Source organism: Bos indicus, chromosome 11, assembly GCF_029378745.1.
Source record: "Bos indicus isolate NIAB-ARS_2022 breed Sahiwal x Tharparkar chromosome 11, NIAB-ARS_B.indTharparkar_mat_pri_1.0, whole genome shotgun sequence".
Taxonomy (NCBI): Eukaryota; Metazoa; Chordata; class Mammalia; order Artiodactyla; family Bovidae; genus Bos; species Bos indicus.
The window spans coordinates 92,313,339-92,328,313 of NC_091770.1; the positions used below are offsets into that span (position 1 = coordinate 92,313,339).

Consider the following 14,975-nt stretch of genomic DNA (forward strand, 5'->3'; position numbering starts at 1 on the left):
TCTCCTGCATTGCTGGCGGTTTCCCAGGGGGGAGGGATGGTCATTTCCTAGTAGCTTTGCTCAAGCTCAGACATGGTGGGTGAGAGAAGGAAGGAGGCAGGCTGGCCGGCTTCTGGTGCGGACCGGACTCCCCCACAAGGGACCTTCGGGATGGAGTTTTCTGTTTTTGCTCACCCGTGCCTGGCCCTTGGGACAGGTACAGGAGTCAGGGGTGTGCGCATATGTCTTCTTAGGTGGGGCAGGCTGCAGTGCAGAGGCCCGGGAGCCCGGCCCCTCAGGAGGGCTTTCCTGGGCTTGGAAGGCGCCTAAGATTCCAGGATGCTTTCCTCAGCTTTCGTTCTTCATATATGCCAGAGCCTGAAATACCTCCCTCTCAGCAAGTGAGAACGTGGGCAGGAAAGAACTCGGAAACCTGTGACGCGCAAACGCGGGTGCTGTTGCTTGTTTGGAGTCCAGTGTTTTCCCCAGCGAGCCTGTGTGCCTTGGGCCCTGGTTGGGGCAGAGGAGGGCTGCGGGCTGGCCCCGCCTGGCCCTGCTCAAGGAGCCTGGGCACCTGTGAGGGGGGGCGAGGAGCTCTGCCCACCCCACGGGGCTCTGCTGGGCAGCCCTTCAGCTTTGAGACCAGCAGCGTCCTGGCCACTGCTAGGGGTGACCAAGATGTTGATGGTGACGAGGAGAGAGATGGGAGGAACAAATACTGAGGGTTCCCTCTGTGCCAGGCGCGTCTGAGTGCCTCACAGACAGCCACCACTGCCGCCACGTCGACGCCACCATCACCTCCTGCCGGGACCCTGTGGCCGAGCCCTAGGCTGGTCTCCACCTGCAGCTTCACTCCCTTCCAGTCTGCCCTCCACCCCTACTGTCTAAACAGCACAGCATCCAGGGGTCTCACCCTCTCCCTGGTCCTGTATGGGCAGCTCACGCCTGCCCAGCTCTTCCCCGCCCGGCACCCTGCAGTGCCCCAGCCCTCGATCTTTGCCCTTGCCCCCTCTTCCTGGGTCACTCTTCACCCAGATGTCTGTGACCCACTGCCACTTCATCCAGCCACGCTGTCAAGCCCAGCCTCCTCCCCTCTGGCCTGGACCCTCCTGTGAGTTTCCTGTTATCACTCGAGTTCCCCTGATAATGTCACCAACATGTTTGTACGCCTCTCCCACGCTGGGCTGAGGCCCCAGGGGACAGGGGGTTATTGTCTTGATCCCTAATGTGTCTCCAGTCCCTAGCACAGTGCCTGACACAAGGCTGGCAAGTGAACAGATGAACACAGTTCCATTGCATCTTTCTCCATGATTTGGTGCATTGCTGTCTGCCTTTTACAGATGAGGATGGTAAGCTCAGAGAGGTGGGCTGACTGGCTCATGGTCACACAGCTGCAGCAAGACAGAGCCAGGCTTGGAGGCTGGTGTCTGTAAGCCCATAGCCGTGTCTTAGGCACTGGACGCTCCCACCTCCTTGGAATCTAGGCAGGCCTGCCCTGCCAGGGAGGACAGAATTGTGAGGGGACAGAAACTAGGTTGGGGGATGACCCCCGGAAGAGGTGAGGGGTGGGGCCGAGGAGGGAGTGAGAGAAGAAACTGGAGGGCTCTGAGGGGGCCCAGGGGCAGGTCGGGGACTCAGTGCTGGTCAAGACAGGGTGCCTCTTCCAGGGGGTCCCCAAGGAGAGTACCCCCTCGGGCATCAATGCTCCTGAGACTGTCATGGGGCCCAAGTCCAGGCTCCCTGCACTGGCTCTGTTTCCTGGCATGATCTCAGGGGAAGCTCAGGCGTGGCCCGGCTTCCCAGGGCAGAGAAACATGGTGAGAGCATGCATGTGTGTGTGTGTGTGTGTGTCCAGCCTTGCTGTTTGCGTTGCCATCACATCTTCTTAATCAGCTATTTCTGGGAGCAGTGACTTCATCTCCCGTGATTCTTGACACAACCATTGTCCAGCGTCCACGGAAAGATCAGGCCTGGCACCATCCACCGTCCCCTAATGAGCTGGGTTGGGAGATCCTGACCCAACCTGATCCCGGGGCTGGGGGTCAGGTCTGCCTCCGAGAAACTCCCCTTTCAGTGGTCTCCCTTAGATCTGGGCTCACCCGCAACCCCAGTGTGGCCAGGGCACACCCTGTGCTGTGGGCTGAGGGGGGAGGGCGGTCACACCCAGACTCTGCCCCTCAAAAGTGTCTCTTGGATGGAGGAGGCAGATCAACTGGTAAAGGGGCTGAAGGGGGATGGGAGGGAGTGGGGGCTCCGCTGAGGCTCAGGGACAGCTCCTTGGAATTGGTGATTGGGTCCCAGGGTGAAGGTCAAGGCTGGTGGGAGGGTTCCCTGGGGAGAGAAGGGAAATCCCCTCTGTTGCTGCACACATGTGGTGTGTGTGGGCCTGGGGAGTGGCAGGGATGGAGGGGAAAATGCTGGGAAGTCCGGACTCTATCCTGAAGGTTGGGATGTGAAGGATTGTAAGAGGAGCTGGGTGGGGGTGGGCCTGGTCAGACTGGTGATTTGTCAGCCCCTCCCCCCCGCCCCCCCTACCGCTGCCCGCATACCACACCACACCCCCCACACCCCCACATCCCCCCCTCCTCCTACCCCCCCCACCCCGCCCCACTGCCCATGTGAGGGTGGGGGTGGGAGGGGTCTGGGAGGAGGAGGAATGAGCTGACCATTGAGAGCCCAGCCCTCTTTTCCCTTCCTCCCCCTTCCTCCTTGTGGGAGAGAGTGTCCTCCCACAACCCTGCCCCACACCGCCAGGCGCTCCAGTCCCCGCTCCGAAGGCTGCTGGACTAGGGAAAGGAGGTGATAGGAGGCTATGGGGGTAGGGATTTATGGTGGTCTCTGGGAAAATGTTTTGTCTAGGTTTGGGCAGCTCCGGAAGAGGCCTGGGACCCCCACCCTGAACGTACATGCTATTCCAGGCTTATCTATAGCCTTGTCTGGAGGCGGGGCGGGAGGTGGGTTGAATGACTCCTGGCAGGATATTACCCCTGTGAGGGGTAATACATGGTGTCAGAATCTTGGCCAGGATGTGGAGGTGGGGGTCCCCCCACCAACTACCCATCCAGGGGTTCCCTGGGCCCTACCATGGAACAGGCCCCTGAGTGAGACTGCCTGCCTAAACCCAGTTCTAGAGCCTTGAGCGCGTTACTTAACTGGCCCGAACTTCACTTCCCCTCTCTGTTAATGGGACACTTGTTCTACCTACTTCTCAGGATATTTGTGAGGATTATTTGTTTTTCAAGGGGGAAGGGCTTAATAGTGCGGAGTTGGGAGGGGTGATGGGAAAGCCAGCAGGTGGAGGGGAGAGGGGAGCACCTACTTGGAGGAGCAAAAAAGGTGTGGGTCCTAGTCTTCACCACTCCCAGACCTCAAGCAAGTCTCTCGTCTCCCCCAGCCTCAATTTCAGGGATCAGGGAAGGAGCGAGAAGAGGCTTGATGGTGGTCTGAGCCCATAGGAGCGGGTGAGGGACTGAAATATCTGTTAAGACTTCTGTTTTCAATTCTTCCAATATTGAGAGTCAGCTAACTGCCTGCCTCTTGAGTAGACACACAGTAGGGAGATCCTTTGAAAAGGGCCCGTCCCAAGCTGAGGGTGGCCATGCTGTCCCGCAGCGGGTGGTCCGCCTTCACCCCTGCCCTGGCCCCACCCATCTTCCTTCGCAGGCCTTTACGATCCCAGCTGTTCAGCCATCGTCTTTTTTGGTAAGAAAAACAGTTCAGCTCAACAAACATTTCCTGAGCATCTTTTGTCTTCCTGGGTCCTTATTGGTCCCAGGGGATATAGGGATGGTGAAGATACTGACCCAGGTATTAATGAGGAGGATGACTGTTGAACCATCTTGTGTTTAAAGGTCTGAATGTGAAAGCAGCCAACTGACGGAGAGAGGCTCTGGGTTCTAGTCTCTCCTTTCTGCCTGTGGTACCGTGGGCTAATTACAGGACCTCTGAGCCTCAGTTACTTCGACTCAGAACCTGGGTCAGTCTCTGATCATCTCCCCTAGTACGAAGGCTCTGTGATCACTGTTGGATTAACTTACTCTGTCCGTTCCTGGTAGGTGCTAAGTGCAGTTAGCAGAGCTAAAGAGCAAACTCCAGAGGTGGTAGGCTGACCAGACCCAGGGTTGGATCCACTTCTGCAACTTAATGTAACATCAGGCAAATTACTTCCTAAATCTCTTTGAGACTGGGTTTTCTCACATGTAAAGTGGGTATGATGATAAGCCTGGTATACTATGGCCTGACTCTTGGGGAGCTCACCAGTCATATTAACCATGCTGTAAACCTCTTGTCCTGAAAACAGTGCCTGGTTAATGGCAAACACACCCCCAAACCCCCTCTCCTCTTTCCAGCTCTGCACGTCAGAGGGGAACCAGTTAGTAGAGGTCTTCAGCCTGCCCTGCTGGGAGAAGAGGGCTGGGGAGGCAGGAATTGGGAACCCCAGGCCTGCAGCTGACTCAGGAGCCTGAGGACAGGCCCCCACAAATAATTCCAGATAGGACATCAGATCAGATCAGTCGCTCAGCCGTGTCCAACTCTTTGTGACCCCATGAATCACAACACGCCAGGCCTCCCTGTCCATCACCAACTCCCGGAGTTCACTGAGACTCACGTCCATCGAGTCGGTGATGCCATCCAGCCATCTCATCCTCTGTCATCCCCTTCTCCTCCTGCCCCCAATCCCTCCCAGCATCAGAGTCTTTTCCAATGAGTCAACTCTTCGCATGAGGTGGCCAAAGTACTGGAGTTTCAGCTTCAGCATCATTCCCTCCAAAGAAATCCCAGGGCTGATCTCCTTTAGGATGGACTGGTTGGATCTCCTTGCAGTCCAAGGGACTCTCAAGAGTCTTCTCCAACACCACAGTTCAAAAGCATCAATTCCTCCGTGCTCAGCCTTCTTCACAGTCCAACTCTCACATCCATACATGACCACAGGAAAAACCATAGCCTTGACTAGACGAACCTTTGTTGACAAAGTAATGTCTCTGCTTTTGAAAGAGCAACTCCCCTCCACCCCCCGCCACCAGTGACTGGCAGGGGCCAAATGGTTTTAAACCGCCTTGGTTTGAATATATACTAGTTTGGCATTCTGTCTTGCTTTATGAAAAACTGTTTACTAATGAAATTAATAGTGTAAACAAGATTTGAGGAGGGCAGGCGGCCAGGGGAGGGGTTATTTAGCACACACTTCAAAGGACACCCCGCTCCAGCATCTCCGCTGCGCCATTTGCATAGGTAATGATGGTGCTAATTATAGGTGGCCTCATCTGTTAACAACAGAGTTTGCCAGGCTGCGCTACATTATTGTAATCACCCAGTCAGAATTCTCTGGCATGCTTTTCACTGAAGATAACAAGAACAATAATAATAATGCCTATCATGTTTTCCCCCCTTGCTACGTGCCAGGCATCCTACCAGGCCCTTGACAGTCATCATCTCATGTATTCGTCACCACGGCTCTGTGTCCCAGAGATTCTTATCTCCTGTGCAGAGGATGAGACTAGGTACAGAGAGGTTAGATAACTTCCCTGGGCGCACACAGCCTAGAAGTGGAGGGGAGAACCTGAGGTCTCGCTGACTGTCACGCTCCTTCCACTCTGCAGCACTGCTGCTCTGGGAAGACCTGTCACGGGCTCCCTCTATCTGGTTCTTATTTGGTCCTCTCAGGAGCGCCCCCCTTTCTGCAGAAGAGGGACCTGAGACCCTAACCGGTTGCTGGAGGCAGTGCAGGAAGCAAGCCCATGACCTCTTAATTTCTAGGGTAAAACCAGCCTCATATTTCCATCTACCTGTGTGTGTGTGTGTGTGGCTGGAGGAGTTGAGGGAGAAGGGGGCCCCTCCACCTTCCCAAGGTCTTAGAGGCCTTTATTTTTAAAAAAATAAATTTAATTGGAGTATAGTTACTTGACAATGTGGTATTCGTTTCTGCTGCACAGCAAAGTGAATCTGCTGTACATACACATATATCCCCTCTTTTTTGGATTTCCTTCCCATTTAGGTCACCAGAGAGCATCAAGTCGAGTTCCCTGTGCTGTGCAGTAGGTTCTCATTAGCTGTCTGTTTTGTATGTGGTGGTGTATGTACGACAACCCCAGGCTCCCGACTCACCCCACGCCCCCTCTCCCCCTTGGTGTCCGTACGTTCGTGCTCTACGTCTGCGTCTCTGTTTCTGCAGTTTCCCCTGAGGTCTGGAGAGACTGGTGTCCCTCGCCTCTCCCACTCCAGCGGGGCTGGGCTTGGCCTCACTGCCAAGGACGATTATGAGGCAATGAACAGGTGGGAGGACACCGCACATCCTGAACGGCTTTCCACGCGTTGTCACTAAGTTGGAAGTTGCACATGGGTGGCTCAAGGCCACGCGTAGCCCATAGGCAGGTTTCGTTTTGGTCTGGGAAGGTGGTAAGGTGATTTTTGGTGTGTTTTTAAAAAATCAGTTCCCAATATTTAAGCACTCCTAAAACATTCACCTTCAACAGTCACCAAAAAAATCTGGATTTCCAGCTTTTCTTGAAAACAATCCAAAAACACAGATGCAGTAACACTGGGCCTATGTTCCTGCAGGGCAGAGAACTGGCCTCCGTGGTTTACACCAGACTCCTTTACTCCTTGGAAAGCCTTAGAGTTTGCTTAGCCTGCACCAGCTCTTCCCAGTGATCCTAGGACGAGTATACGGGGGGATAGTGTTCCCATTCTGGAGATGACGAGCTTGAGACCCGAGTGGACCACCCCGCAAGGCTGTTGTCAGCTTGGCCTTAAACCTCCATCCGCACTGACCACCTCGTATGGTTTTCACTGCACCTCACTGCCTCTCAGCCATGTCCAAGCCCACTGTCCGCCAAGGCAAGAAGGAAACCTTTCACAGGCCTAATGACTCAAAAATAACCAGCAGTGAGCCCAGGGAACCGTTCCCGTCTGCCCCCCACCCCCGCCATCTCCTTTTCCACCCTTCCCGAGGCCGGAGGGGACATGGGAAACCTATTCATTTAAACTCAATTATTTTCTCGAAGACAGAACAGAACTGAATTGGGTCAACGGCTATATTTGCTGTGCTCAGCGCTTTCCTGTGCAACAGCATCAGCCACCGGCTGCGTTGCTGGGCTCTGTGCCGCCAGCCTCACCAATTAGAACTCCCTACTGGTGGCCATTCCTTGGCAGACTTGACCCTGAAGGAGGTCGTTCACCCAGCAGGCGGTAGGAGCGGGGTCTGGTGGCCGCCACCTTCCAGTCCCCGGCTGGCTAGCTCCAGTCTGCAGGGGGAGGTGTCTCTGACCATGGAGCATCTTACAGATGAGCAAACAAAGACCCAGAGAAATTAAGCGCTTGCTGGAAAGGTGGGCCCGGAGCCAGACACTACAGGGACCTTTCCTAGCCGTGGTACTTGACTGCTCTGCACTTCTGTCTCCTCGTCTTGTAAATGAGGCATAAGACCTCGACACACCTCCCGGGGCTAGGCAATCACGATGTCCACGTGGCACAGTGTGCCTGGGGCCTTCCCCCAGTCAGCCCATCTGTCCACACTCGTGTCCTCGCACGGGGCGCCAGGCGTAGAGTGTGGCGGGGGACCCCGATCTTAGGAGGAGGTTGCACTGGGATATGCCTCCTCTCTGTGCAGCCTTCCCCAGTTGCTCACACCCAGACTGGGGCTCTTCTTGCCGTCGTCACAGGTCCTCCGTTGGGCCACACCCTGCCCTGGATACTTTCACGGGTTCCCCTGGGCCCATGGCCTGTTAAGTGTGTTTTTGCTTGGCACCAGCATCTGTGTGCAGCCCTCCCCCACTGGACTGCCAGCTTCTCAAGGGCAGACCGTGTGTCTCGTTGACCTGCCTGTATCCTGGGGCCCCTCCTTTTCTAGCTGTGTGGCCTCGGACTGGATGTTTAACCTCAGCGGGCCTGTCTGTAAAATGGGAACAGCGGTGCCTCCCTCTGATGCACGTCACAGAGAGGAGGCCAGTAGCGTTCAGACACAGCAGTGCTGCAGCAGCTTCTCAGAAAACATGTGGAAGAAATCAAATCAGACACTTGCTCTCCACCCCTAGACCCAGGAATCGCCGAGAGCGGGGCTCTGAGCGATCCCGGGAGGGGCTGTCAGTGCCGTCTGGCTGCACAACTGCTGTCTGCTCACGTGGAGAAGTGAGGACAGGGCCGTGGCCTGTGGGCCTCCCCTGCCTGCCTCCATCATGTCTTGCTGCGGACAGAGGGCTGGACTTTCGCAGGGGCCTGGCCGCGCCAGCCTCGCGGTTCTCCCCAGGTCACAGGGCCTGGCAGCGTACGTCTCCTTCTGGCAGCATTAGGGCCTGGAGGTGGAGTGGGGCCTCCTCCCTACATCCTCATCGCCAGTTCCAGGGGTCGGGGAGGGGTAAAGGGGACAGTTCAAGGGGGTTTGAATTCCCTAACCTCTCGGGGTGGTGGTGAAATGAGGGGACATGTGTGACCTTGGCCTGATGGAGACGTGGTGTGGTGGTGGCTGTGAAGGAAGGGCCCCACTCCGATGTGGTGGGGCCTGGGCAGTAGGTGACCCCATCAGAGACCCAGAAGCTGGGCTCTCGATGGGAGTGCAGTGAGCAGCACTGGCATCTCACTGGGACCAGGAGCTTAGGAGTGAGGGGGAATTGACCACAAACTGATCCTGTAGCCGGGGAGGCAGTCACAACCTCGGAAACTGGACCCAACCCCTCTCCCTGGCTTGCTGACAGCACTCAGGCCCTGGAACACCGTGCGGGCGTAGCCCAGGACTTGGCACCGTGACAACCGAGGAAGAGAAGTGCTGACCATGTCTCACCGCTGGTTCGAGTCAGTTTACTCCTGTGTTTTTGCACGAAGGCATCACAGGAGTAGGAATTTACTCCCCCTAAATGCTTAGATGGAAACATTACCGTGTTTTGAGTGAACATGTGTCAACATCACTGTGGGGGGGAAGGTTCCAGGATTCTCTGCCAGCTGAAGTCATTACCACCAGACACTGGTTGGGGGCGTGGCAGATGGGGTGGAGGCAGCCAGGCTGGTTGGGGGGAGGGGGTAGCCAGAGGGTAGGAGTCCTCATGGGAGCGGGGCAGGGGGTCTGAGCAGGTGGAGCGGGGGAGGGAGCTGGTTGGCTGCAGGCTGACAATATACATTAACCTCTCTCTCCCAGGTCACGAAACAGTGGGCTTGGGGAACTTGAGGGCTGGGGACAGAGTACAAAGGCTCTGGAAGGGTAAGCGCTGGCAGCTCAGGCCAGGAAGACAGTCTGGGGTCAGGCTGTTGAGGGGCCTGTAATCGTAGCTGCGACCAGTAACTAGCTGTGTGACCTTGAGCAGCTTTTCCACCCTCTCTGTGTTTCAGCTTCATCTTAGTAAAACATTTCTGTGGCTACCCACAGCTTAGGGCTCTTTGGAAGTGCAAGAAGATAATGTATGTAAAATACCCAGTGCTGGGCCTGGCACAGAGCAGGTGCCAGGACACATTTACTGTTTGTTGGTGATGATAAAACCTCACAAGTATAGATGTGCTCACATAAATTAACAGCTGGGACACACTGAAACTGCTACTCAGAAGTGGCCCAGAGTCTGATACCAAGTTTGTTTTCTCACCGTCCACTCAGTGCAGCAGTGGTCTCTTCAGAAGCCCTTGTCCGTGAAGAGCCAGGGCCCGGGGCTGACTCTTCTCTGCGGGGCATCCCTCTCTGGTCCGGTCTGCTTTTGCCCTGCAGACTCGGTAGGGGGTGGGGGAGGCAGTGGGTTACAGCAGTGCCCTTCTCTGGAGGGGGCAGTTCTGGGCAGGCCACAGAGGGCTTCTGTCCTCTACACGGGCTTTAGAAAGGAGAGGCTCCATAGTCACAAGAGAGGTCCTCCCTCCCAGGGTCTGAGCATCACTGTCCCCAAGGGGATGTACAAGCAGTGCCTGGAAGTGTTCCTTGACAGCCTTGGGGCCAGCTCCTTCGCACCCCAGAAAATGGGAACCTCCTTGAGGAAGGCGGGTTCCAGAGTCCCCCAGAGAGCCTGGCCCAGCTGGTGAGACACCTTCAGGTCTGGAAGATAAGGCAACATCTGGGCTCTGAGCTTTTGGAAGAAGACGCCCATCACACATTTATGGAGTCCTAGGACTTGAAGACGGAGAAGGCAATGGCAACCCATTCCAGTACTCTTGCCTGGAAAATCCCACGGGTGGAGGAGCCTGGTAGGCTGCAGTCCATGGGGTTGCTAAGAGTCGGACACGACTGAGCGACTTCACTTTCACTTTTCACTTTCATGCATTGGAGAAGGAAATGGCAACCCACTCCAGTGTTCTTGCCTGGAGAATCCCAGGGACAGGGGAGCCTGGTGGGCTGCCGTCTATGGGGTCACACAGTCGGACACGACTGAAGCGACTTAGCAGCAGTAGCAGGACTTGAAGAACCAGAGATGAAAAGACCCCAGAGAGGGTCTGTTGGGACAGACAGCAGGACCCAGGAGAAAGGGAGGAGGACTGGAGATTCGGGAAGAGAGAGAACAGTTCCTGGGCCTGGGCACACTGGGAAGGCGGTGGGGCAGTGAAGCTGGGTCTTGAAAGGCGCATGAGAATTGGAAATTGGGGCGGGAGGGGAGATCAGGGGGAGCGGAGGTGTGGCTCCCCCTGAAAGAGAGAAAGGGGAGGGGTGCAGGATGCACGGAGAGAGAAGAAGAGGAAGATCCGTGGCTGGAGCGGGTGGGTGTTGGGGGGAGGAGTGTACAGTGAGGCCTAATAATTCAGGAGGTCTGGCCACTGGGGGTACTGAAACCAGGAGTAACTGGATCGGGGCAGTCTCTGAAATTCCAAGGATGTTCCCCGTGTTCTCACTCCATTTTACATATTATTCAAGATGGCTCTGAAGGGATCTTGCAAGAGGTTGTGCAGTCCCCTGAGCTGAGGCTCGAAGGATTTGGAGGAAGCACCTTATTCAAGGTCAAATAACTGGCAAGTACATCTTCTCACCCCCAGAGAGAAGCTTATTTCTCTTTAACTTGTGACCTTCTCCTGTGACAGCTATCATGCAGAGGGAAAGCCCTGTCACAGGGGCCTGTTTTATTATAAAAAGACATTAGAACTGTGTGGATCCACCAATGGGGATGGCTTCCTGCCTGGGGAAAATCTGGGAAGGCTTCCAGGAAGAGGAGGGTATTAGAATTAGAGAGGGAGTTAAGAGGGGACCAGCATTTAAATAGGTGCAAATGAGTGTCTGGGCTGAGGCAGATCTACTTTCAGATTGTGGCTCACCCAACTTACGCAAGTGATTGAGCTTCTCTGGACTTGATTTCTTCATTTGTAAAGTGGTTATAGTGTCCTTACCTGATTAATGCTATTATTGATCTCCAGTGAGAGGCCTGCTTGGGGCCTGCACCCTGAAAGAGAGCTCAGAGATAGGCTCCACCCCCTCCATCTCTGGTGCCTTGCATTCTCTAGGAGGGCAAGGGCTTCTTCTGCCCTAGGGCCTCCCTTGGTGACTATAGCCTCACCTCTCCCTTGTTTTGAAATTTTATTCAGTTCAGTTGCTCAGTTGTGTCCAACTCTTTGCGACCTCGTGGACCGCAGCACACCAGGCTTCCCTGCCCTTCACTATCTCCCAGAGTTTGCTCAAACTCAAGTCCATTTAGTCAGTGATGCCATCCAACCATCTTATTCTGTCGCTATCTTCTCCTCCTGCCTCAGTCTTCCCCAGCATCAGGGTCTTTCCAGTAAGTCGGCTCTTCGCCTCAGGTGGTCAGAGTATTGGAGCTTCAGCATCAGTCCTTCAGATGAATATGCAGGGTTGATTTCCTTTAGGATTGACTGGTTTGATCTCTTTGCTGTCCATAGACCCAGATGAAGCTGGGAGGGGAAGCCTCACCTCAGAAGGAAGGGACCCACCAATAAGGACACTGGCTAGGAGTTCTCTGGGGTTTGGGGGTGTGAGCAGATGGAGCGGGCGGGTCTTTTTGGATTACCTGTGCTCAGAACAGAGCTGAGCCCAAGCAAGGACACCCCAGGGGATGGAGGGAGTTACTTCCCATGATGGGTATTGCTTTGGGGCTACAGGTAGACAGACCTCTTGATGAGTCCTACAGGTGTCCTACCTGCACACAATAGGTGCCTTACAGTCTGGCACTTAGTAGGAGCTCAGTTGTTGCCAAGGGTCTGGAGCAGGCTGAAACCACATGGACTGGACTGGAGCTTGTAAGCCTCTGGAGTCGAGGCTGTGGAGTAGGCAGGAGCGGCCTCAGATGTTCTCCCACCCACCCGTTCATCCGTATTTACCTGGAAGGGGTGGATTACATGATCCCATTGCACCAGAGAGTATACAGCAGCCACTCTAGTTTGATTAGCCCCTCCAGATGGTGGCTATAAGGGAAGTAGGAGTGATTCTGTGTGTGTGGTGGAGGCTCAATACCTGGAAAACATTGCTGTGGCTTTCCAGTAGGATGGAAAAGGGGGTGACCCCAGGCAAAAAGGTCGGGCTGGTTGGCTGTGCCTTTCCCAGAGGGATTTTCAGTTCAGTGAGGGTGGTATCAGTGTGACTCAAGGGTGAATCCTAGGCCAGTGGGTCGGGCACCATTTGGGCTCCTGGGTCCGTCTTGTGGCACTCAGAGACCTGGGCAGCTCACTCCCTCTCCCTTCTGCTGCTGCTAAGTCGCTGTAGTCGTGTCCGACTCTCTGCGACCCCATAGACGGCAGCCCACCAGGCTCCCCCGTCCCTGGGATTCTCCAGGCAAGAACACTGGAGTGGGTTGCCATTTCCTTTTCCAATGCGTGAAAAGTGAAAGTGAAGTCGCTCAGTCATGTCCGACTCTTAGCGACTCCATGGACTGCAGCCTACCAGGCTCCTCCACCCATGGGATTTTCCAGGCAAGAGTACTGGAGTGGGGTGCCATTGCCTTCTCCGCCTCTCCCTTCTACCAGGCACTAAACCTCCTGCTGGCCCAGCCCAGGACAGAGGAGAATAACCGCCCTTGGAGCTTGAACCCAGTTCTTCCCAGCGAGGGGACCTGTCTAGCTATCTAGTTCCAAGCTGGGGCACGGAGTCGGGTGTCCGGTTTTACTGGGTGACCGTGGTAGACAACCCCTGTGGGTTTGCACCTCCGTCTTTGTTCGCATTTTTTAAACGTCCCTGGAGAGAGAGAGAGAGGGTGGAGAGCCTCCTGGCTGCTGCTGCTCTGAGCCCGACGAATTCCGGCCGGGCATCGTCCCCGCCCGAGTCCGGAGCGTAGCGGCGGGTTGGGATGGAAAGCGGTTGCAGCTGGGGCAGTTGGCGGCAGCTGGCCGCGGAATGTCCCCTGCGGCCGGCCTGGGAGGGCAGGGCCGGAGGCTCGGGGTGGGCGGGCTGGGGGCGGGGCTGGCCGCTTCCGGCCTGGAGTGCGAGGGGTGTGGTGCCGGGTGGGCAGGGGTCGCACCCTGGACCCTCCGGGAGCTTGGGTTGGGGGGAGGTGGTTTGGGTGCACCCCCGTCTTTTGGTCAACACCCCCTCCACGGCCGCTCTCACTTAGACAGCTTTGGCCGGCCTGTATCATACCAGCCAGAAGGAAAGCTAGTATTCGTTCAGGACACCTGTTAGTGCCTGCTTTGTGCAAGGCATGGCCGGAGGTGTGTCGAACCTACCGGTGAACAGGTCTGGACATTCTCCCAGGGGGAGGAGGAGGGGGCCCAAGCAAGAGCGTTTCAGATCCGTGTCATCCGGAAGCTGAGTGATAACCTGGGGGTGGGGGGTGGAAGTTACTCCTTTGGTTAGAACAGCCTCTGGTAAGGCGCGCAACGTTTGATCTGTGAGCCTGGCCTAGAGCCAGGGCCACGCGGAGGGAACGGCAAGTGCAAAGGCCCGGAGGCGGGACTGGGGCAGGGTGTGGCACCTTGGGGGCGGAGCGGCTCCCAGAGGACCCAGGGCTAGGTCCCGGGATCTACACCCTGCCCGTGTTCCTTGGGAGGGCGACGTGCTCCTGGCTGGAAGTGCGTATCTTTCCGGACTTCTTGCACCTGGAGGTTGTGCCATGTGGTTACCTGTATGGAAGGCTGTAATTTTCCACTTGTTCCCTGGAGGACCCGGAAATCTCTAGATGTCACCGCTGTGTTTTTTTTTAAGTCATTTTTGAAGTTTCAGCTTGGAAGACAAGTCAGCGTGTGCTTTGCGGGAAGGGAAAGCCCACCTGGTCAACTCCTGTTAGTTGCTGGCTTTGGCTGAGAGGTCCCCAGGTCTGGCCAGGAGAGGCACCTCGGTGCATGCCGGCCGCAAGAATGAGCCTCTGTGGCTTCGGACTCCTCTGTGACAGCCTCGGCAAGATCATGGGCCGGGCTTCTGTATGGAGATCCCACCATCCTCGAAAGCCAGATGTGGCTCCCGGGCTCCTGGTACCAAGACCCTGTTCAGCCCAGAGGCCTATCCCACTGCCAAGGTCTGTGGATGGCTCTGCCCTGGGAAGCAGGTGCAGGAAACTTCCTGTCCTGTGGGTGGGCTGGCTGGATAGCTGTGGGTGGGGGCTGGAGGGTGTGAGGGCTGTTTCTCCAAGGAGGCCCAGCCCTGGGACCTCACCCACCCTCCGACCAGGGCCTGGTTGATCCCCCACAGTCATTCCTGTGCAGCCTGGTTTCCACACTGACCCGGGTAGAATGAATGGGAGACTCCCTTGGGCTTGGAAGGAAGAGCGAAGGTGGGGACCGGCTCCTGCCTCCTGGGAGCCAGGCCGTGTCCTCCTGGGAGCTTTAAGCGCAGGGGGAGAGGATGGTGAGACACCCACTGACCAAGGAGGTGGAAGCAGACAGGCAAAGCTGTGGGGAAGGAAATCTAGGCGCAGGGAATCTGTGGGGTTGGAAGGTGGGCTGTGAAGAGGGGGGTTTCTGAAACCCCAAGTTTCAGAGCCAGCGACAACCCTCGGGCTTCTCTTTACCTAGCCTGGGGCTCCCAGCCACTGCCTCTTGGAGACAGATTTAATAATCCTAGGCTGTCTCTGTGGCGGTTAGTATTGCAGGAGAGAAGCTTTACTCCTAAAACTTTTATTGATCCAGACACTAATAAAAAGTAAAGAATTTTTTGGAGCAAG

At 56.0% G+C, this 14,975-nt stretch overlaps 1 protein-coding gene across 13 annotated transcripts in view; it reads left to right on the forward strand.

Annotated features, from left to right (window-relative positions):
• DAB2IP (DAB2 interacting protein) overlaps nucleotides 1-14,975 on the forward strand; it is a 212,022-nt gene that overhangs the window by 147,533 nt on the left and 49,514 nt on the right. The window contains exon 1 of one of the 13 annotated variants that reach the window (XM_019970746.2): nucleotides 13,824-14,330. The exons of 11 other annotated variants lie outside the window; for them this stretch is intronic. In XM_019970746.2, coding sequence (XP_019826305.2) covers nucleotides 14,158-14,330 — 173 coding nt within the window. In that variant the 5' untranslated portion in view covers nucleotides 13,824-14,157. Of the gene's footprint in view, nucleotides 1-13,823; nucleotides 14,331-14,975 lie in introns of those variants that run through there. One more of the 13 variants, XM_019970750.2, reaches the window with a different exon arrangement.